This window comes from Heterodontus francisci, chromosome 1, assembly GCF_036365525.1.
Source record: "Heterodontus francisci isolate sHetFra1 chromosome 1, sHetFra1.hap1, whole genome shotgun sequence".
Taxonomy (NCBI): Eukaryota; Metazoa; Chordata; class Chondrichthyes; order Heterodontiformes; family Heterodontidae; genus Heterodontus; species Heterodontus francisci.
Window position 1 is genome coordinate 11,624,284 of NC_090371.1, and position 21,506 is coordinate 11,645,789.

At 45.8% G+C, this 21,506-nt stretch overlaps 1 protein-coding gene across 2 annotated transcripts in view; it reads right to left on the minus strand.

Moving 5' to 3' along the window:
• LOC137367738 (sideroflexin-5-like) overlaps window positions 1-21,506 on the minus strand; it is a 297,384-nt gene that overhangs the window by 117,454 nt on the left and 158,424 nt on the right. For both annotated transcript variants that reach the window (XM_068028670.1, XM_068028669.1), the window contains exons 11-12: window positions 18,220-18,335; window positions 9,787-9,872 (exon numbers count right to left, since the gene is read on the minus strand). In XM_068028670.1, coding sequence (XP_067884771.1) covers window positions 9,787-9,872; window positions 18,220-18,335 — 202 coding nt within the window. The remainder of the gene's footprint in view (window positions 1-9,786; window positions 9,873-18,219; window positions 18,336-21,506) is intronic.

The following is a 21,506-nucleotide window of genomic DNA, read 5'->3' on the forward strand; positions in this document are numbered from 1 at the left end:
CTCTGCTACTGGGTATGGACTCTGAAAAACTGTTGCTAACTGTATTGTTGTACCTGTAATTTACTCTCTTATTGTTGCTGCCGTTGGTGTTCCTGGAAAGTCCCTGTGTAGAGCTATGAGATCGTAGACAACTTTTTCACTGCATTGCCGTTCTTGTAATTTTACTATTTGGTCCCCATCACAAACTATGCTCCCCATCTACGGACTCCATCTCCCTCTCTGCCTAATATCTGAGGCTGAATGAGACTGTTCACAATCTTGGCGATACTTTTGACTCTGAGTGAGTTTAGATCTCATATCCTCTCCAGTATCAATCCTGTCTACTGCCAGCTCTATAATATTGTCCCCTTCCACAATCCATCAGCTGCAGAAACACTTATCCCGCCTTTGTAAAATTCACTGTCCTAATGTTACCCTTGTCAGCCTCCCAGTTGTAAACTTTCAGAGACCACAGCCCATCCAAAGCTCTTCTGCCTAACTCTCAGTGAATCCTATTCACCCCATCTCCCTCGCACCCACCTCATCTACATTGGCTCCTCGTCTGGGAGTATTTCGCCTTTTATATGATCACATCTCCAATTTCTCTCTGAGTTTCCCACATTCCTCCGCGTTCCCCATAAAGTAAATTTCTGTCCCTCTGTCTCTCTCCCTGGCCATGATTTTGGGCTCAGTTGAGCCACTGGTGTCAGTGCTACAAAGCCAGAAACTGTACAATGGTGCGGGGAAAGCTGCTGGTCACTTCCAGCGTGTCTCACATGGAGCTGCATGTTGGGCAGGGCACCTGGCAGCTTGATAGGCTGGGTTTATTTTCCCTGTAGTGAAGGAGGCTGAGAGGGGACATGATAGAGGTATATAAAATTATGAGAGGCATAGATAGGGTAGATAGCCAGAGTCTGTTTCTCATGGTAGGGGTGACTAAAACTAGAGGGCATAGATTTAAGGTGAGAGGGAGGAGGTTTAAAGGGGATCAAAGGGGTAAACCTAGACTTGGGTGTACAGGGCACAATTTCAAGATTTGGAGATAACAGGAAGTTTGGAAGTATTGTGAACTGCAAGGAGGACAGTGACAGACTTCAAGTGGATGTAGACCTCTGGGTGGAATGGGCGGACACGTGGAAGATGGAATTTAATGCAGAGAAGTGTGAAGTGATTCATTTTGGTAGGAAGAACCTGGAGTGACAATATAAGATAAGGGATACAATACTAAAGGGGATGCTGGAGCAGAGAGACCTAGGGTATATGTGCACAGATCATTGAAAATGGCAGGGCAGGCTGAGAAAGTAATTAAAAAGGCATACTGGATCCTGGGTTTTATCAATAGAGACATAGGGTGCAAAAGCAAGGAAGTTATGATGAATCTTTAAAAAACACTGGTTCTTCTTTAACTGTAGTATTGTGTCCAATTATGGGCACCGCACTTTCGGAAGGATGTGAAGGCATTAAAGAGGATGCAGTAAAGATTTATGAGAATGGTCCCAGTGATGAGGGACTTCAGATACGTCGATAGATTGGAGAAGCTGGGATTGTTCTCCTTAGAGAAAAGAGGTTGAGAGGAGATTTGATGGAAGTGTTCAAAATCATGAGGGATTTGGACAGAGTAGATCGAGGGAAACTGTTCCTATTGGCGGCAGGGTCAAGAACCAGAGGAAACATATTTAAAGTGATTGGCAAAAGAACCAATGGCGACATGAGGAAAAACTTTTTTATGTAGCAAGTGTTTAGGATCTGGAATGCACCACCTGAAAGTCTGGTGGAGGCAGATTCAATTGTGGCTTTCAAAAGGGAATTGGATAAACAGCTGAAAAGAAAACATTTGCAGGGCTACAGGGAAAAGGCAGGGGAGTGGGACTAGCTGAGCTGCTTTTGCAGAGTCGGCATGAACACAAAGACCGGATGGCCTCCTTCTGTGCTCTATAATTCTATGAAAATGAGGATGATGATGATGGAAAATAAAATGAGGATGAGAAGGAGCAGCATGTTGATAGAACAGGGGGTGCATGAGGAAAAGGAGGTAGTGTTGAAGAAGAAGGAGGATGATGAGAATAAGAAATGTGAATTATGCTCATGAAGGAAATTAGGAGGAGAATAATGGGTTAGAATGATGAAGTGGATGAGGAGCAGAAGGATAATGATAACTCTTATTTCAATTTCTATTGGCACCTTTGCAAGAAAATGGCCCGATGTCATTTACAGATGGATAAGTGGACATTGAGCAGAAAGTAAGGGAGAAGTGGGGAGAGCTGACCGAAGATGCAATCTAAGCAGCAGGGTTTGAGAAGGTCTTTGAAAGCAGTGGTAGGGGAAATGATTCAAAGCGTGAGGTCCAGAATCTTGAGGGAAGCAGAGGAGATGTAGTGACTGGGCACTCTGCCAGCAGTGGTGAACTGGAAAGAGGAAGGAACATAAATTGGGACAGTCAAAAGAATGGAGGGTGCATGCTAGGACATAGGTTTGTATAAAACTGCAGAGTCAGGATGCAGTGAGGCCATGGAGATACCTGAGGTTCAGAAGAAGAATTGTGTTGGAGGGTAGGGTGTCAACCAGTGGAGGCCTGAATGAATGGAAGTTCAGGTAGATTACAGGTTGTGACATTTTGGGTACATTTTTGAAGGCGAGACTATTTATCCCTCAAGCAACATCATTAAAACAGATTATCTGGTAGGGGTCATTTATCTCATTGCTGTTTGTGGGATCTTGCTGTGCACAAATGGGCTGCTGCATTTCCTACATTACAAATGTGACTAGCACTTCAAAAGTGGCTGTAAAGTGCTTTGGGCGGTCCTGAGGTTGTGAAAGAAGCTATAGGAACACAAGTCCTCTCCTGCTTTCTCCTTCAAAGTTGTGAATGAGAGTTTTAGCAGCTGCACGAGGTGGGGTAAGACAAGGGCAGGTAATATTCTCAAGGTGGAAGTAAACAGTTTGGCAATGACCGAATAGGAATTTTGAGGTTTAACTCTATATTGAGCAGGACATTGGGGCTGTGCTGCTTTGGGTTCAGTCAGAGTGAGCAGCTGGGATGAGAAACGGAATCAGCATCTGACGTGTGAAGTGTCTGGCAGGAGCCACAAGAGGATGGCTTGTGTCTTGTCAATGTTTAGCTGGAGAAAGTTGTGCCTCATCCAAGGCATGGTATGTGCCAGGCAGTAAGACAGAGAGCACAATGCTAGTTGTGATATGGTAGCATAGTCATTATGTTACTGGACTTAATAATCCAGAGAGTGTGAGAATTTGAATTCAGTTTTTAAAAAATCTGGAAATAAAATTTGGTATCGGTAAAAGTAACCATGCACCCATCGGATTGTCATAAAAACCCAAATAGTTCACTAACGAAGAGGAAACCAGCCTGAGCCTATATGTTTTTTTTATTCGTTTGTGGATGTGGGTGTTGCTGACTGGGCCAGCACTTATTGCCCATCCCTAATTGCCCTTGAACTGACTGGCTTGCTAGTCCATTTCAGAGGACATTTAAGAGTCAACCACATTGCTGTGGGTCTGGAGTCACATATAAGCCAGACCAGGTAAGGGCGGCAGATTTCCTTCCCTAAAGGACATTAGTGAACCAGATGGGATTTTACAACAATCGACAATGGTTTCATGGTCACCATTAGACTAGCTTTTCATTCCAGATTTATTCATTGAATTCAAATTTCATCATCTGCCGTGGTTGGTGTCATACCGAGCACAAAAGAAGATGGTTGTGGTTGTTGGAGGACAATCATCTCAGTCCCAGGACATCACTGCAGGAGTTCCTCAGGGTAGTATCCTAAGCCCAACAATGACCTTCCCTCCAAAATAGGATCAGAAGTGGGGATGTTCGCTGATGATTGCACAAGATTCAGCACCAATCACGACTCCTCAGATAATGAAGCAGCCCCTGTCCTTTGCGCTAGGTATGACACCAACTACAGCAGATGGTGAAATTTGAATTCAATTAATAAATCTGGATTTAAAAGCTAGTCTAATGGTGACCATGAAACCATTGTCGATTGTTGTAAAAACCCGTGTCCCCAGAGCATTAGCCTGGGCTCTGGATGACTAGTCCAGTGACATTACCACTATGCCACTGACTCCAGTCCCACACCAATGTGGTTCATTATTAACTTTTTTGTATTCGTTTGTGGGATACGGGCATCGCTGGTATGCCAGCATTTATTGTCCATCCCAAACTACCCTTGAGAAGTTGGTGTTGAGCTGCCTTCTTGAACCGCTGCAGTTCTTGGGGTGTAGGTACACCCACAGTGATGTTGGGAAGGGAGTTCCAGGGTTTTGACCCAACGACAGTGAAGGAATAGCGACATAGCTCCAAGTCAGGATGGTGTGTGGCTTGGAGGGGAAATTGCAAGTGGTGATGTTCCCAGTCATCTGCTGCCTTTGTCCTTCCAGGTGGTCGAGGTTGCGGGTTTGGAAGGTACTGTCACTGTGCGTCAGTGATGAAGGGACTGAATGTTGAAGATAGTGGATTGGGTGCCAATCAAGCATGCTGCTTTGCTCTGGATGGTGTCGAGCTTCTTGAGTGTTGTTGCAGCCACACTCATGCAGGCAAGTGGAGAGTATTCCATTACACTCCTGATTTGTGCCTTGTAGATGGTGGACAGGCACTGGGGAGACTGGAGGTGAGTTACTAGATGCAGAATTCTTAGCCTCTGGCCTGCTCTTGCAGTCACAGCATTTATGTGGCTGCTCCAGTTCAGTTTCTGGTCAATGGTAACTCCCAGGATGTTGGTAGTGGGGGTTTCGGAGATGGGAATGCCATTGAACATCAATGGGAGATGGTTAGATTCTTTCTTGTTTGAGATGGTCATTGCCTGGCAATTGTGTTGTGCGAATGTTACTCATCACTTATCACCCCAAGCCTGGATGTTGTCCAGGTCTTGCTGCATATGGACATGGGCTGCTTCATTATCTGAGGAGTCGCGAACGGTGCTGAACTTTGTGCCATCATCAGCGAACATCCCCACTTCTGACCTTATGATGGAGGGAAGGTCATTGATGAAACAGTTGAAGATGGTTGGGCCTAGGACACTCCCCTGAGGAACCCCTGCAATGATGTACTGGGACTGAGATGATTGACCTCCAAAAACCACAACCTTCTTTCTTTGCGCTAGGTATGACTCCAACCAGCAGAGAGTTTTTCCCTGATTCCCGTTGACTCCAGTTTTGCTAGGGCTCCTTTATGTCACACTCAGTCAAGGGCAATAAATGCTGACCTAGCCAACGACACCCACATCCCATGAATGAATTTTTAAAAATGCTGCCTTGATGTCAAGGGCAGTCAATCTCACCTCATCTCAGTAGTCAGCTCTTTTGTCCATGCTTGCACCAAGGCTATAATGAGGTCAGGAGCTGAGTGGTCCTGGAAGAACCCAAACTGAGCATCAGTGAGCAGGTTATTGCTGAGCAAATGCCACTTGATAGCACAGTCGACGACCCCTTCCATCACTTTGCTATGATCAAAAGTAGACTGGGTTGGATTTGTCCTGCTTTTTGTGGACAGGATATACCTGGGTAATTTCCACATTGCCGGGTAGATGCCAGTGTTGTAGCTGTACTGGAACAGCTTGGCTGGAGGCATAGCTAGTTCTGGAGCACAAGTCTTCATTATTATTGCCGGAATGTTGTCAGGACCCATAGCCCCAGGTGTATCAAACTGCGTTCAAAAGGGTGGCACAGTGGCGCAGTGGTTAGCACCGCAGCCTCACAGCTCAAGCGACCTGGGTTCAATTCCGGGTACTGCCTGTGTGGAGTTTGCAAGTTCTCCCTGTGTCTGCGTGGGTTTCCTTCGGGTGCTCCGGTTTCCTCCCACATGCCAAAGACTTGCAGGTTGATAGGTAAATTGGCCATTATAAATTGCCCCTAGTATAGGTCGGTGGTAGGGAAATATAGGGACAGATGGGGATGTGGTAGGAATATGGGATTAGTGTAGGATTAGTATAAATGGGTGGTTAATGGTCGGCACAGACTCGGTGGGCCGAAGGGCCTGTTTCAGTGCTGTATTTCTCTACAAGGGAGGCACATCACCATTTGGGGCAACTGGGGCTGGGTAACTAAATTTCATTCCAGCAGTAATGAGGGCTCGACAGCAAAATAGATCAGAAGAAAAATGTAAAAAAATGAAGCAAATTTACCAAAAAAAGTTCAATTACAGTGGAAATTAAAACAGAGCAAATTTCTGAATCAGATGATCATTAGGCTCCTAACAGCAGATCAATCTCACTAACTCACACCCCTCCACCACTGCCTTCGCACTGTATTCCTCAATCCCTGCTCGCTCCAGATATGCGTTTATAACTGGCCCTGAAGTTTTTGCTTTAGTTTTGGTAGGAGAAATGGTACAAAGAAAAATCGGAAGAATCTCCACAGTAATTCAGGGCCACTGTCATTTGACCCCATTTACAATGTCTTCTCCAATGTCCTTCCCTGGTACTTCATCCACAACTCGATTTTTCCTCTTGCATGGAAACATTCCGCCCGTTCTCCTTTCTTACTCTTACATTCCTTGTCTTTTTAAGCTTGTGTTCCCTGGCATGTGAACCCTTCACCATAGTAAATACATTTGGCTGCATGAACTTTTCTCAATCCCCTCGACTGGGACTGCGCGTCTGTACGTGTGACTCTGTGTTGTAAATTGGCAAGTGGTGTGTCGAAGGGTGAAGTGCACCAGTGCAACATGACATTTAGCTGAGGGTATTTTCGTGGGCGAGGTACATTTACGTTTACGCTTCTAATTCACTTCCATGTGCTAAACAAACAGCCGAGCTGCAGGTTGAGGTGTTTATTAGCAAGTGAAAGCTGTCTGATGCAAAGAACATGCTGGAGATGTCTAAATTTATCACTATTATAGCAGCTCTCAGTGAGTTTACATTTAAAGAGAAAGTTAATAAGGAATGGGAAAAGCTCATTCAGCCAGCCAGTGGAGCCCATTCCCTCCAAAATACCAAGTACAATTCATTATCATAGCCTCTGACGAACTCAACCAGAAGGTCTTGAGGAAGGTATTTTAAGTGTGGTATAATTTCCAAAAAGTCAGACTTGCTCCAAATACTCTTGCCACATACTAAATAACAATAAATCGTGCTCCATAAATGATGACCTTGGCCTGAATCCACCTGTATAATAATCGCTCTCCTTTTCTTTGAAAGTGCAAAGTGAAAGAGGGTACTGGGTATGGTAGCCTGGTGGCTATGTTACTGCAACTGTAATCCAGAGATGTGATCTAATAATCTAGAGAATGGCAGTTCAAATCCCACTGTGGCAGAATTTGAATTCAGTTTAAAAAAACATGGAAATAAAAAGTTCTTCTCAGTAAAAATAACATGAAACAGAAGTAAAAACTCAACTGGTTCACTATTGCCCTTTAGGAAGGAGACCTGTCATCCTTACGTCCTGTTCTAGGCCGATATGTGACTCCAGATCCACAGTAGCATTGGTAACTTTTAACTGCTCTCTAGAGTGGACAAGCTGGCACTGCCACCCAACACCAACTTGCATTAATATAGCACCTTGAATGCAGTAAAATGTCTCAAGGCACTTCACAGGGTCGAAATTCGACAAAAATTGACAGCAAGTCACAAAAAGCGATATGAAGGAAGGTGACAAGTGGTAGGTTTTAAGCAATGACTTAAAGGAAGAGAAAGGTAGAGAGATTTAGGGAGGGAATTCCAGAGCTGAGGGCCTAGGCAGCTGAAGAAATGGCTGTCAGTGGTGCAGTAATGAAAATTGGGGATACACACTAAGCCAGAATCGGAGGGGCACAGAGACCTTGGCAGGTTGTAGAGCTGGAGGAGGTTACAGAGTTAGGGAGGGGTAAGGCCATGAGGGATTTGAACAACACAACCCAGCTTCTTTTCTCTGCTATAAACTCCTCTCCCCTGTCTCCTCCACCCTCACCACTGAAAAACAGGTGCAAAGAACTCAGGGACTTCTTTGTTACTAAGACTGAGACCATCCGATTAGCTGCCTCTGTTACTTCACTTCATTCCACTAGCTCACTGGGCCAAATAGAGTCATTGAGTTATACAGCACAGAAACAGGTCCTTAGGCCCATTGTGTCCGTGCCGGCCATCAAGCACCTATCTACTCTAATCCCATTTTCCAGCACTTGGCCTGTAGCTTTTTATGCTATGGTGTTTCAAGTGCTCATCTAAATACGTCTTAAATGTTGTGAGGGTTCCTGCCTCTACCACCCCTTCCATATGTTCCATATTCCAACCACCCTCTGGGTAAAAACATTTTTCCTCAAATCCCCTCTAAACCTCCTGGTCGTTACCTTAAATCTATGCCCCCTGGTTATTGACACCTCCGCTAAGGGAAAAAGTTTCTTCCTATCTACCCCATCTATGCCACTCATAATTTTGTATACCTCAATCAGGTCCCCCCTCAGCCTTCTCTCCTCTAAGGAAAACAACCCTAGCCTATCCAGTCTCTCTTCATATCTCCTCTAAAGTTTCCCCCTGCCTTAGCCCTAACCTTGTAACATTCCCTAGTTTCTCTCCTATCTTCCCTCATCCTATCTTGTCCATGAGAGCTACTTCCTCCTTTCTCGACCCTGTTCACACTAAACTACTGACTATCAAACTTCCCCCTCCTGGTTCCCATATTTACTGATACTCTCCTCAAAAACAAACCCTTGACTCCTCTGTCCTTGCAAATTACTGCCCCATCTACAACCTTCCTTTCCTCTCCAAAGTCCTTGAACACGTTGTTGCTTCCCAAATCCATACCCATCTTTCCTGGAACTCCATGTTTGAATCCTTCCAATCAGGTTTCTGCTCCTGCCACAGACCGAAACAGCTCTTAGCATAATCACAAATGCTATCCTATACAACTGTGACAAAGTTAAATGATCTCTCTTCATTTTTTAACCTGTTTGTAGCCTTTGACCATACCATCCTCCTCCAACGGCTCTACATAGTCATCCAACTGGGTGGGACCGCACTCGTCTGGTTCCATTCTTATTTAAGCACAGCCAGAGAATCACCTGCAATGACTTCTCTTCCCACTCCTGCACTGTTACCTTTGGTGACCCCCCAAGAATCTATCCTCCCATTTCTCATCTACATGTTGCCCCTTGGCGACATCATCTGAAAACACAGCATCAGTTTGATGACAACAACCAGCACTACCTCACCACCACCTCTCTCGACCTCTCCACTGTCTCTAAATCATCAGACTGTTTGTCTGGCATCCAGTAGTAGATGAGCAGAAACTTCCACCAATTAAATATTAGGAAGACTGGAGCCATTGGCTTCGGGCCCACTACAAACTCCGTTCTCTAACTACCAACTCAATCCCTCTCCCTGACAACTGGCCGAGGTTGAACCAGATTGTTCGCAACCTTGGTGTTATATTTAATCCCGGGATGAGCTGCCGACCACATATCCACATTATCAGTAAGACCGCCTATTTCCACCTCCGTTACATAGTGCAACTCCACCCCTGCCTCAGCTCATCTGCTGCTGAAACTCTTATCCATACCTTTATTCCCTCCAGACTAGACTATCACATTGCATTCCTGGCCAGCCTCTCACATTTTTTCCTGGGATATGCCACCACTCTGCTGGAAATCCCGTCTACACTTGGAATGCTGAACCAACAATAAGGGTAAAGGGTACCGCTGCTAGGCCCATTGGAGGAGCAGCAGCTCCGGCAGAATTCTGGGCCACTGTCTAGACAAATACATGTGGCACCAGAGGACAGGGGAGAGCACGGAATCCCAACAGGGTCAGCGCCTGCAGAAGAGGAGTAGAAACAATCAAAATAACAATGGGACACAACATCAACACTTACTTCTCCAGCAGTGACATAATAATTGGGGGTAGCACCAGGATAGGGATAGGGAGGACTATTCTAGTCATGGCAGTCTCCATCAGTGCCTGCAAAATACAAAAACATAATTTCAGTAAATATACTTAAACCGAGTAGTCACTATACCCAGACTCCCTTGAAGCCAATTGTGACCTGACCTGCTGCGAGGCTGACAATGCTGTTTTTTTGTGATTATTTTTCTTATATAAAAATTACTCTGTTGGCTCTTTTCTCCCTTCAATTATGAGCTTGTGGTTAATTATATGAGGGCACTAGTGCTGAGGAACAAAACAACTGCCTATTTCAACCAACTAGTATTCCATCAAACACTCCCATGGCAGATACCGCACGGTTAGAGACAGAGTAAAACTCCCTCTACACTGTGCCATCAAACACTCCCAGGCCGGGTACAGCATGGGTTAGACATAGAGTCAAGCTTCCTCTACACTGTCCCCATCAATATACTTTAGGTCCAGTACCTCAGTAGAGTACCTTCCTACTATGACATTTTTATTTCCAGTTCCAGCTGTCATATCTAACCATTTGAAAGTCAATATAATGCTATTTAGTTACTATCTGTGGAATAGCACTTACTGGGAACTCTGATTCAATCTCATTGTACTTACAGTCTGCAGAAAGAAGAGACTTTCATCTGATTAGTCACAGGCTGCCTGTGAAGCCAGCACTGCCACCTTATTCCTGCAGTAATTTTAATTCTCTATAACTTTGTTTAATTTTTTCTTGACAAGCCCTCTCTGTACCAACAATAGGCTGAGCTCCTGATAGTTTTTGACCCACAAAAGCAGGGCCCCACCCAGTGCTCTGCCAATTCATGGTCGCTGAAATTGCTGTGGAATTTCTCCCCTGTGCACAGAATGAGATGCAAAAGTATGGTTGTCAACTCTCCAGGATTGTCCTGGGGGTACCAGGAATTAAAGATTAATTCCAAGGGCACCCCAGGAAGAAAAATCACAGCATTAAAAAAATTGCATTTCTTCATTTTCTTTAGTTCATTAGTTATAAAAGATACTGGAAATGGGGGGAAATGGCTGTTTGACGACCACTCAAGAGTTACCTAATCGGGTGCCTTTTTGCTATTTGGCCGCTAAGCTTAGAAAGATTTAGGATGCAGGAGGAGGCCATTTGGCCCATCAAGTCCACGCTTGTTGAAAAAGAGCTATCCAATCATATTCCAGCTCTTGGTGCATAGCCCTGTACGTTACGGAACCTCAAGTGCATATCCAAGTGTTTTTTTAAATGCAGTGAGGGTTTTTTGCCTCTAACACCCTTTCAGGTAGTGAGTTTCAGACCTCCACCACCCTCTGGGTCAAAGAAATTACTCAACTCCCCCCTAATCCTTCTACCAATTACTTTAAATATATGTCCCCTAGTTACTGACCTCTCTGCTAACAGAAACAGGTCCTTCTTATCCCTCTATGGGCTGGATTTTGTTCTCCTGCAGGCGTCGGGTTCCGTGATGGGGGGGGAGGCCTGAAGATGCCTCTGGGAGAGGGCAGCCAAGGACCCGGACACCGAGAGGGCCCGGCCCGATATTTCCAACGGCGGCAAGGCCTCGTGGCGGCCCAATGCCGCTCGGCGACAGGACCCCAAATTGAATATTTAAATAAATTAAAATGAATGAATTAATGAGGGTCACGTCGCCACCTGTTGCCCCGCTGTGATCTTCAGCCCGGTGGCCGGCTCTCCCGCACCTTCGGATCCCTGCCCTGGGAAATGAGGCGCTACACTGGTAGGGAGGCGGGGGGGGGAGAAGGCAGGTTTATCAGTGTGGGGGTGGGGCGGTGGGAATGGGGTCAAATTAACGTCATGGGTATGGGGATGGTGGGAAGGGTTGTAGTTGAATGTTTGTGCAGTTTGGGGGGGGGAGAAGGTCATATGGTAATGATAAGTGTTTTGTGAGGGAAAGGGAAAATAATTAATTGTTATTGGGGAGGTGGAAGAGGGGGCAAAAAAAATTATTTATTTATTTTAATTCACTTTACCTTTAAATATTTAACTTAGCTGGTAGGCTAACAGCCCTTTAAAAATGGTGTCAGTGCCTGCACACAGGCAGCTGATGCCATTGCCAAGGACGGACAGCCGCTCCCTCCGCATGATCTAGGTGAGTGCGGCCTGCCCTGGCTCTTTAAATGAGCCGCTGCACTTAGAATCACGGTGGCTCCGTGACATGCAGGCCGCCGTTTTTTTAGGCGGCGGGCACACAAAATTCAGCCCAATGAAGGCCGCTCGTAATTCTTTTTTTATTAAATCACTCCTTAGCCTCCTCTGTTCCAAAGAAAACAACAGCCTATCAAATCTTTCTTCACAGTTAAAATCTGCTATTCCTGGCAACATTCTTATAAATGTCTACCTGCTCTAGTGTGATCATATCCTTCCTGTAATGCGGTGGCCAGAATTGCACGCAGTACTCTAGCTGCGGTCTAACTATTATTTTATACAGTTCTAGCTGCTCTTATACTCTAGTGCTCAGCCAATAAAGGAAAATATCCCGTATGACTTTTTGACTACCTTATCTACCAGTCCTGGACATGTACCCAAGGTCCCTCAGTTCCTCTACACTCTCAGAATCCTACCAATTATTGTGTATTCCCTTGCCTTGTTGGTCTTCCCCACATGTATTACCTCACACTACTCTGGATTGAATTCCATTTGCCATTTTTCTGCCTACCTGACCAGTCCTTTGATACCTTCCTGCAGTCTACAGCTTCTTCCTCACTATCAACCACACAACAATTTTCATATCATCTGCAAACTTCTTAATCATGCCCCTACATTTAAGTCTAAATCATTGATATATACCAGGAACAGCAAGGGACCCAATATGGAACCCCACACGAAACAGCCATTGGGTCACAAAAACACCTGTCAACCACAAAACTTTGCTCCCTGCCACTGAACTAATTTTGGATCCAACCTGCCACTTTCGATTGGACCCCATGAGCTTTTAATTTTCTGACCAGTCTGCACTGTGGGACTTTGTCAAAAGCCTTGCTTAAATCCATGTAGACTACATTAAACACACTACTCTCATTCACCTCTTTATTACCTCCTCATAAAATTCAATCATTAGTCAGACATGACCCTCTCTTAACAAATCTATGCTGACTGTCCTTGATTAATTCCTGCCTTTCTGAATGGTGATTTATACCTTCTGTCAGACTTTTTTCCAATAATTTGCCCACCACTGAGGTTAGGCTGACTGGTCGATAATTATTCAGGCTATCCCTTCCTCCCTTTTTAAACAATGATACAATGTTAACAGTCTTCAGTCCTCTGGCACCATGCTTGTAGCCAGAGAGGATTGGGAAATGATGGTCAGAGCTTCCACTATTTCTTCCCTTGCTTTCCTTAGTAACCTGGGATACATTTCATCTGGTGACTTATCCACGTTCCAAGATGCTGAGCAACTTAATATTTCCTCCCTTGCTATGTTTCTCCCATCCAACATATCACAGTCCTCTTCTTTAACTACAATGGCTGCTTCGCCCCTTTCTTTTCTGAAATAGACAGATTTTATCTGGGCGAGGGAGGTCTCAAGGCCCGGAACAAGCGATGCCAAGAACCTCACGTTGCCTCTTCTATGGGAAGTCCATCGAATCAACTGTCAATTAGGCACTTAACTGGACAGCACGGGCATTCCACGGGATCAATGGAATTCCCACCCTCTGAGAGCTGCAGGCCAACCAGGGCCTCAATTGACGGCGGGGCGGGAAGGCCGTTCACAGGCCTTCCCACCCTGCACTTAATTTTGGTGGCGGCAGGAAGGTGGCAGGTCACCCACAACCCCCCACCACCCTCCGCCATGATCCCACCCAATTATATGCTCTCCTTGCCTCCAAACCTGCCACAGGGGACAGCATAAAATTCCCCCGAAAGTAGTCATTAAGAACTATGTCCATGTCTTCCACCTCCACACACAAGTTGCCTTTTGGTCTTTAATTGGCTCTACTCTTTCCATGGTTACCCTTTTGCTCTTTATGCAATTATGAAACATAGAGTCATACAGCACCAAAACAGGCCCTTCAGCCCACCGAGTCTGTGCTGACCATCAACCACCCATTTATTCTAATCCTACATTAATTTCATTTTTCCCTCTCACATCACCACCTTCCCTCAATTCTCCTACCACCTACCTACACTAGGGGCAATTATTTTTACAATGGCCGATTTACCTATCAACCCACAAGTCTTTGGCATGTGGGAGGAAACTGGAGCACGCAGAGGAAACCCACACAGTCACAGGGAGAACTTGCAAACTCCACACAGGCAGTACCCAGAACCGAACCCGGGTCGCTGGAGCTGTGAAGCTAAGGTGCTAGCCACTGCGCCTTTCTGCTGCCATGAATTCAAATTTCACCATCTGCCATGGTGGGATTTGAACCCCCAGAGCAATACCCTGGGTCTCTGGGTCACTGGTCCAGTGACATTGCCACTACGCCATCGCCTCCTTACATCTTTGGGTTTTTCTTGATTTTTCTTGCAAATAAAGAACAAAGAGCAAAGAACAGTACAGCACAGGAACAGGCCATTCGGCCCTCCAAGCCTGCGCCGATCTTGATGCCTGCCGAAACTAAAACCTTCTGCACTTCCGGGGCCCGTATCCCTCTATTCCCTTCCTATTCATATATTTGTCACGATGTCTCTTAAACGTCGCTATCGTATCTGCTTCCAGCACCTCCCCTGGCAGCAAGTTCCAGGCACTCACCATCCTCTGTGTAAAAAACTTGCCTCGCACATCCCCTCTAAACTTTGCCCCTCGCACCTTAAACCTATGTCCCCTAGTAACTGACTCTTCCACCCTGGGAAAAAGTTTCTGACTATCCACTTTGTCCATGCCGCTCATAACTTTGTAAACCTCTATCATGTCGCCCCTCCACCTCCGTCATTCCAGTGAAAACAATCCGAGTTTTTCCAAGTTCTCCTCATAGCTAATGCCCTCCAGACCAGGCAATATCCTGGTAAACCTCTTCTGTACCCTCTCCAAAGCCTCCACGTTCTTCTGGTAGTGTGGCAACCAGAATTGCACGCAATATTCTAAGTGTGGCCTAACTAAGGTTCTGTACAGCTGCAACATGACTTGCCAATTTGCAAATATTGTTTTATGCTCTCTCTCTTTCCTAATTTCCCTTTTAACTTCACCCCTGCATTTTAATATTCCTCTAGATTTTCTGCAGCATTAAGCTTTTGGCACCAGGTATAAATATCCTTTTTTTTGTCTTATCCTACTCTGTTTGCTCTTTGACCTCTGTGAGGTGTGGGGGTGGGTGTGGTCCTAGATTTAGGAGTCCTACCATTTTTTGTGGGAACATATTTGTTCTGAACCCTCTTTAGCTCCTCCTTGAATACCTCCCACTGCTCTGACAGTGATTTATGTTCAAGTCGCTGTTTCCAGTCCACTTTTACCAAATCACATCTCAACTTAGTAAAATTGGCCTTCCCCCGGTTGGTCTATCTTTATCCTTTTCCACAACTACTCTCAATCTAACTGAACTACAATGACTACCACTAAAATGCTCTCCCACTGATACCCCTTCCACCTGCCCAGCTTCTTTCCCTAAAACTAAGTCCAGAACTGCCCCTTCTCTTGTTGGGTTTGCCAAGTCCTAGCTAAAAAAGTTCGCCTGAAAGGGAGTGCATCTCAAACATGTACTTGAAGGGCAGCCAATGGTGGGAGTGTGGGTGTGTGGAGGCTGGAAGTCATGTGATAATCTTCTGGAATATGTGTCGAAGCAGAGTTGGTAATCCTAAGCAGTAGCACCAACAGCAGCAATAGGGATACGAGAATCAAAAAGCAGAAAGAGTGCTTACAGTAAATCTTTTAATCATAAAGACAGTCAGTAAGACTTCCACAATCAGCTAACTGTGAGTTGCAAACTTCCAACTCTCCTGCTAGTTCTCCTGCTGTTGTGATGACCAAACTACCCCTGTGGGTGTAGCTACACCACATGGACTGCAGCAGTTTAAGAAGGCGGTTCACCACCACCTTTTCAAGGGCAAGTAGGGATGGACAATAAATGCTGGCCTTGTCTGCGACACTCACATCCCAAGAACAAATTAAAAAAAACCTGCTCCCATAAGCTCGGGATCATGAGCCCTCCGCTTCTGCTGGTGGTCTCAAGCAGCCTGGCTGCTTGGTCCTGACTATTAGCTGGTCGATGGCTGTGGCTGGCTGGCTGATCAGCTGTGGATTGTCTGGCTGGCTAGCTATGGGCTGGCTCACTGTGGGCTGGTTGGCTTGCTAAGGGTTGGATGGCTAGCTGCTTCAGGTCTCCCTTTCCAGTTCTGTTACAGTCCCTGCTTCAGCTCCTGCTCTGCTGCCTTCTCTTTTCTCTGCTGTCTTCTCTCCTCCTCAGCTGGTACTGTAAGTTGAGAAACAAAAAGCAAAATACTGCAGATTCTGGAAATCTGAAATGAAAACAGAAAATGTTGGAAACACTCAGTAGGTCAGGCAGCCTCTGTGGAGAGTGGAAGGTAGGATTCAGATCAAAGATCTTTCAAAAGAAACCATTACTCTAAGATATCGGGGGTTCATAACTCTCTCCCGCAAGTACTACCTGACCTGCTGAGCGTTTCCAGTATTTACTATGTTTAAATGCCAGTCTCTAAACTTGTACTATTTAAAAAAAATTAAATGCTGCTGTTGTACTTTTCTTAAGACATAAATATGTGCAGGCAAGATAATAATGTGCTACATAATCCACATTTTTAGCCAAAGGAAGTGGTGGACTAAACTTCCTCTCCAGGGCTGCAGAAGTCATGGATCATGCATAATATACCTGGTAACACCGAGGGAGGCGAGGACATTACAGGTTTGAGGTCCTGTTTGTGTCGGAGAAGGGGGCAATCAGACTTGGGGGAAAGTTCTGCAATGTTGTGCTCTCAGTGGATAGCAGATCTTTAGAGAGTGTTCCTCAATATGGTGCTCCCAACGGGGAGCGGATGTTGAGGGAGTGTTCTGGAATGCTTCCAGTGGAGAATAGGTATTGAGAGACGTTGACGTGTAGCCCCCGCACCCCCGCTCCCCCCCTCCACTTCTAATCCATTTATTTGAATGAATGGACTGTGCACCTCTGGTGTCCCAAGATATGCTCCTTGTGAGCACCACTCCCCACTGAGATTACAGAAACGTTCCCTTATTTTTAACACAGTGAGGCTGCAGAGGTATTTGAAGTTTAGGCAGAATAGAATAAGCAATGACCAGGGACTCTGTTGATAAAATAGAGACAAGAAAAAGAAAGGAAACAAAATAAAGACTTGTCTTCCTCTAGTGCCTTTCATGACCTCAGGATTTCCCAAAGTACTTTACAGACAATGAAGTAATATCTGAAGTGTTGTGCACAGCAAGCTCAACAAAGAGAATGACCAGCTAATCTATTTTAGTGATGTTGGATGAGGGACAAATATTGGCTAGGACACTGGGGAGAACTCTCTGCTCTCTTTACATCCACTTGAGGGGGCAGACAAGGTCTTAGTTTAACATCTCATTCAAAAGACAGCACCTCTGAATGTACAGCATTCCCTCAATATTGCATTGGAGTGTCTACGTTGATTAAATGCTCAAGTTTCTGCAGTGGAATATAACCTGCTGACTCAGAGGAAAAAGTGCTAACCACTGAGCCACAGATGACACTAAAGCGATGTAGCAAGGTAGAGAGGTTGGTAGCAAGAGATGAGGCAGTTTGCAGATTGGATGATCAGCTACCTCTTGTACTACTGACCAAAGTGTGAGGAAAGGGTTCAAAAAGCTACTCAAGTTTAGGTATTTCCAAACTGTAAATGGGACAATGGAGGCAGGTGCAGCAATGGATGAGATATCCAAATTTCATTAACAACAACTTGCATTTATATAGCACCTTTAAAGCAGTAAAATATCCCAAGGTGCTTCACACGAGTGTTATCAGAGAAAGTTTGACACCAAAGCACATAAGGAGATATTAGCATAGAAGCAAAATACTGCGGATGCTGGAAATCTGAATTAAAAACAGAAAATGCTGGAAATACTCAGCAGGTCAGGCAGCATCTGTGGAAAGAGAAACAGTTAATGTTGCAGGTCGGTGACCTCTCGTCAGAAAACTGACCTGAAGCATTAACTCTGTTCGAAGAGTTAGGTTTTAAGGAGTGGCTTAAAGGCAGAGAGCTAGAGAGGTTTAGATTAGATTAGATTTTTAGATTAGAGATACAGCACTGAAACAGGCCCTTCGGCCCACCGAGTCTGTGCCGACCATCAACCACCCATTTATACTAATCCTACACTAATCCCATATTCCTACCTTAGGAAGGAAATAGGGGATGTGAAAGTTAGCAGAATTGGCAGTCAGATAAGGTCAGTTTGCACTGATAGTGGGGAGAAACACTGGGAGGAAACAAAACAAAACCATAGAGTCAAACACGCACGTGTCTGGCAGCGACCCTGGAGGATCCAATGACGTTTCCGTCCGCGTCCAACACAGAGATCCCTTCCTCCAGCTCACTGTGCCTCATCAGCACCACATTGCAGACATTTGCAGTTGCTGAAGGAAAACAAAATACACAGCACTCAGCAATATTATGGGCAAGTCAGGCACTTAAAAATACGTCACTCTGGAAAATTAATCATAGAATGATGGAATCCTACAGCACATAAAAAGGCCATTTGGCCTATCCTGCCTGTGTCAGTGGCAGTAATTCTCTACAATATATGTAGGGTCCCATATTACGAACAGGAGTTTAAATTCTCTCAAATACATACAAGATCTGCTAATCACCTAACTTTATTTATATGATCCCCTATGCCCCTATAACACACACAAGGGCTGCTGTTCTTTATAATATACAGAGAGAGATGTGTATAAGAGCAAGAGAGAAAGTGAGAGAAAACATAACAGGCTATACCAATTACACAACTGCTATAGTTTTAGCTGTTCAAATTACAGATAATCTATAAATAAAGGAAAGCGCGTTAAGCTGAGACCTGCCTCATCTGGCCTCTGTCAACGACCTTGCCAAAACTTGGAGGGTTGGAGGAGGTTCCGATGATGGCTGCATCAATGGTCAAGTGTGCCTCCCTGCCATACAAAAAGACTGGGAAATCCTTTTAAAAATCCTGAGCAGTGTTTGCCAGGCCCTCTCCACCAAAAGAAAGATTTAGGTGTTCCCACAGATAAAATAACGTAATTGTCATTCATCTTGAGTGTCTGGCTACAATCCTGGCCTAAGACTCCAGTTGGGTCCTGTAACTACCAGTACGCCTGGTCTCACACAGACTCCCTAAGTAGGTACAAGCCATGGAACCTCTAATGCTCCAACTCACTGCCCAGATCCATTCCCCCTTACATCTGTGGCCTAGTAAGGGGCAGGTGTAGGCTCCTTTGTGAGGGATAGAAACCTGGGTACAAACTGAGGTCCCAACTTAACCAGGTTCTAGCCATGTTTGTGGCAGACTTCCATTGAAGTTTTGGTGGGAATCTATCATATTTCCCCACAGATCCTTTGTCCAAAGCATTTTTCCTCAATCTAATTGGAGTGCTTTCCAAGAAAAACAATAAAGCAATTTTCAAAGCAAACAGAAAGCCTCTAATTATTATTTGATTAGCAAGGGGTGTTCTATTGATAGAAATATAAACATTCTCACCTTTGAGAAAGTAAGAACATGGAGACAGAGTTAATGAGATACGGGAGACAGAAAGGGAGAAATACACAGAGATAGACAAGAGTTTTTGCTCATCCTAATGTAAACCTTTGAAAAGAAATCTGTTGAATTTTGCCTCCAATTATCACCAGTGTTTTGCCACTGGTTGAAAATCTTTCTAATTACTGACACCTGGAAGATACAGAGACAGAGACACAAATTGCAATTCAGGATCTTACAACCAGTCTAGATCCCCATGTACATATTCAAGTAACCTGCTGCTTGTTTTAGACAAGACACCCATTTTACCTGAGAATTGCATCAGGCAGTCCTTGGAATGGGGTTGCCAACTCTCCAGGATTGTTCTGGAGTCTCCAAGAAATGAAGATCAATCTACAAAACACTGCTGCGAGCAACATCCGGGAGAAAAATCAGAGGGGCTTTAAAAAGATTGTGTTTTCTTCTTTATTTTCTTTGAAAACTTTCATTTATTAGCTATAAAAAGGAAAAGGGCTGGAATTTCCCACAGGCTTTGGGATCCCAATGTCGGGACCAAATGGAGATCCCGAGCTTACAACTTGTTGGCAGTGAGTCTGGCAATGCAATTTTCCAGGAGGTGGCCTCTTAATTGTCCACCTCCGCTTTTGCTGTCCTATTAAGGATCCTATTAAGATGGTGGGAGGGTTCTCGATGCTGCAGGCCCAGAGGGCCCACAATCTGGAGCCCTGGCAGCTTCACTGGGAGAGGCAGGTTGGGACCGCGAGGGCGCCTCAATATGGAGGCATTCTCACGGGCTGCACTGAAAACTCCTAAAGCTGGTAGGGCCATCAGGATGGAGGTGAAACCCCTTTGCAGGCCTATTCACAGATGGGGCTGGGGGCCTTTAATCCCCGTTGCCCCGCCATTGCGGCATGAAGCTTCAGGCTTCATTGGCCCCCTGGACTGCCACCGGGAGACCACTTTGATTCATCCAGTGGCCTCAGCACACGATGGGATGTGGGGGGGGGGTGGTGGGTGGTGGGTGCGCAGCTGCATCTGAAAAATACCGCACTGGTTCAAAATGGTCCCTACGTATGGCCTTAATTTCGAACAATTGGCTGCCCGCCTCCTTGAAGTGTTCCCCATCAGTCCCTAGGGAAGTCCCCCAGGGGCGGGAATGCGTCGGGAAGCTGTCCCGATGCAGCTGCCCCCAATTTTCCTGGCTCCCCTCTCCTCCAACTCTGTCTCCACAGGACCGGGAAATCCAGCCTTACAAGTCTGTTCCCTTTCCAATTGGCCGTGAGAAGGCACTAAGCCTGGAGGATGTACCAATCGTGAGAGTGTGGGATGGGGTGTTTTGAGATGGGAGGCCAAATTTGTTTTCACCTGTGAGTTAGAGAGACAGAGAAACGCCAATAGAAACAGAGCTAGACAGGAAGAGAGTGTGAAGCAGACACAGCAATACGCTCCGAGAAGTAATCACAAATACAAATATATGACCGGAATTTTACGTTAGGTGGGACTTGCACCTCTCTGAGGCAGGAAGTCCCACCTAATGGAGCTGCCGGCTAATCAGTGGCTGGCAGTTCTCAGTCCCAGCAATGCGGTTGCTAATGCTAGGACTGCAACCCAGTGGGACGATGGCATCGGAAGACAGGTAGGTTTTTGGGGCCTCGCCAGGGACAATTGGTCAGGCCCCGTCAAGGCAAAGGGGGGGGGGGGGGGGGGGGTCAGTTGGGTGGGGGGGGGGGTAACTTTCTTTCCGTGGGGGTGGGTGGGGCTTTGGGGGCAGCCCTCCGTGGGGCATAGGGTCAATGATCAAGAGGGCCCCCCCCAGCCTGCAAGGAAGCTGCCAGGCTTTACCTGGCAGCGTTCTGGGGGACTGAGCCGCAGTGGGAGGAGGCCCTTAAGTGGCAGTTAATTGGCCACTTAAGGGCCTTGATGGGCCAGGGGCGAGCGGGCCCTTTCTCACCACTGCCACCCCTCGTAAAATTGCAGCGGGGGCTGGAAGGCGTCGGGAGCGGTACCCACCGCCCTCACCAGCCCGCTCCTGTGGTGGGCCATAAAATTTTGGCCAATGTATTTAGAGGAGCGA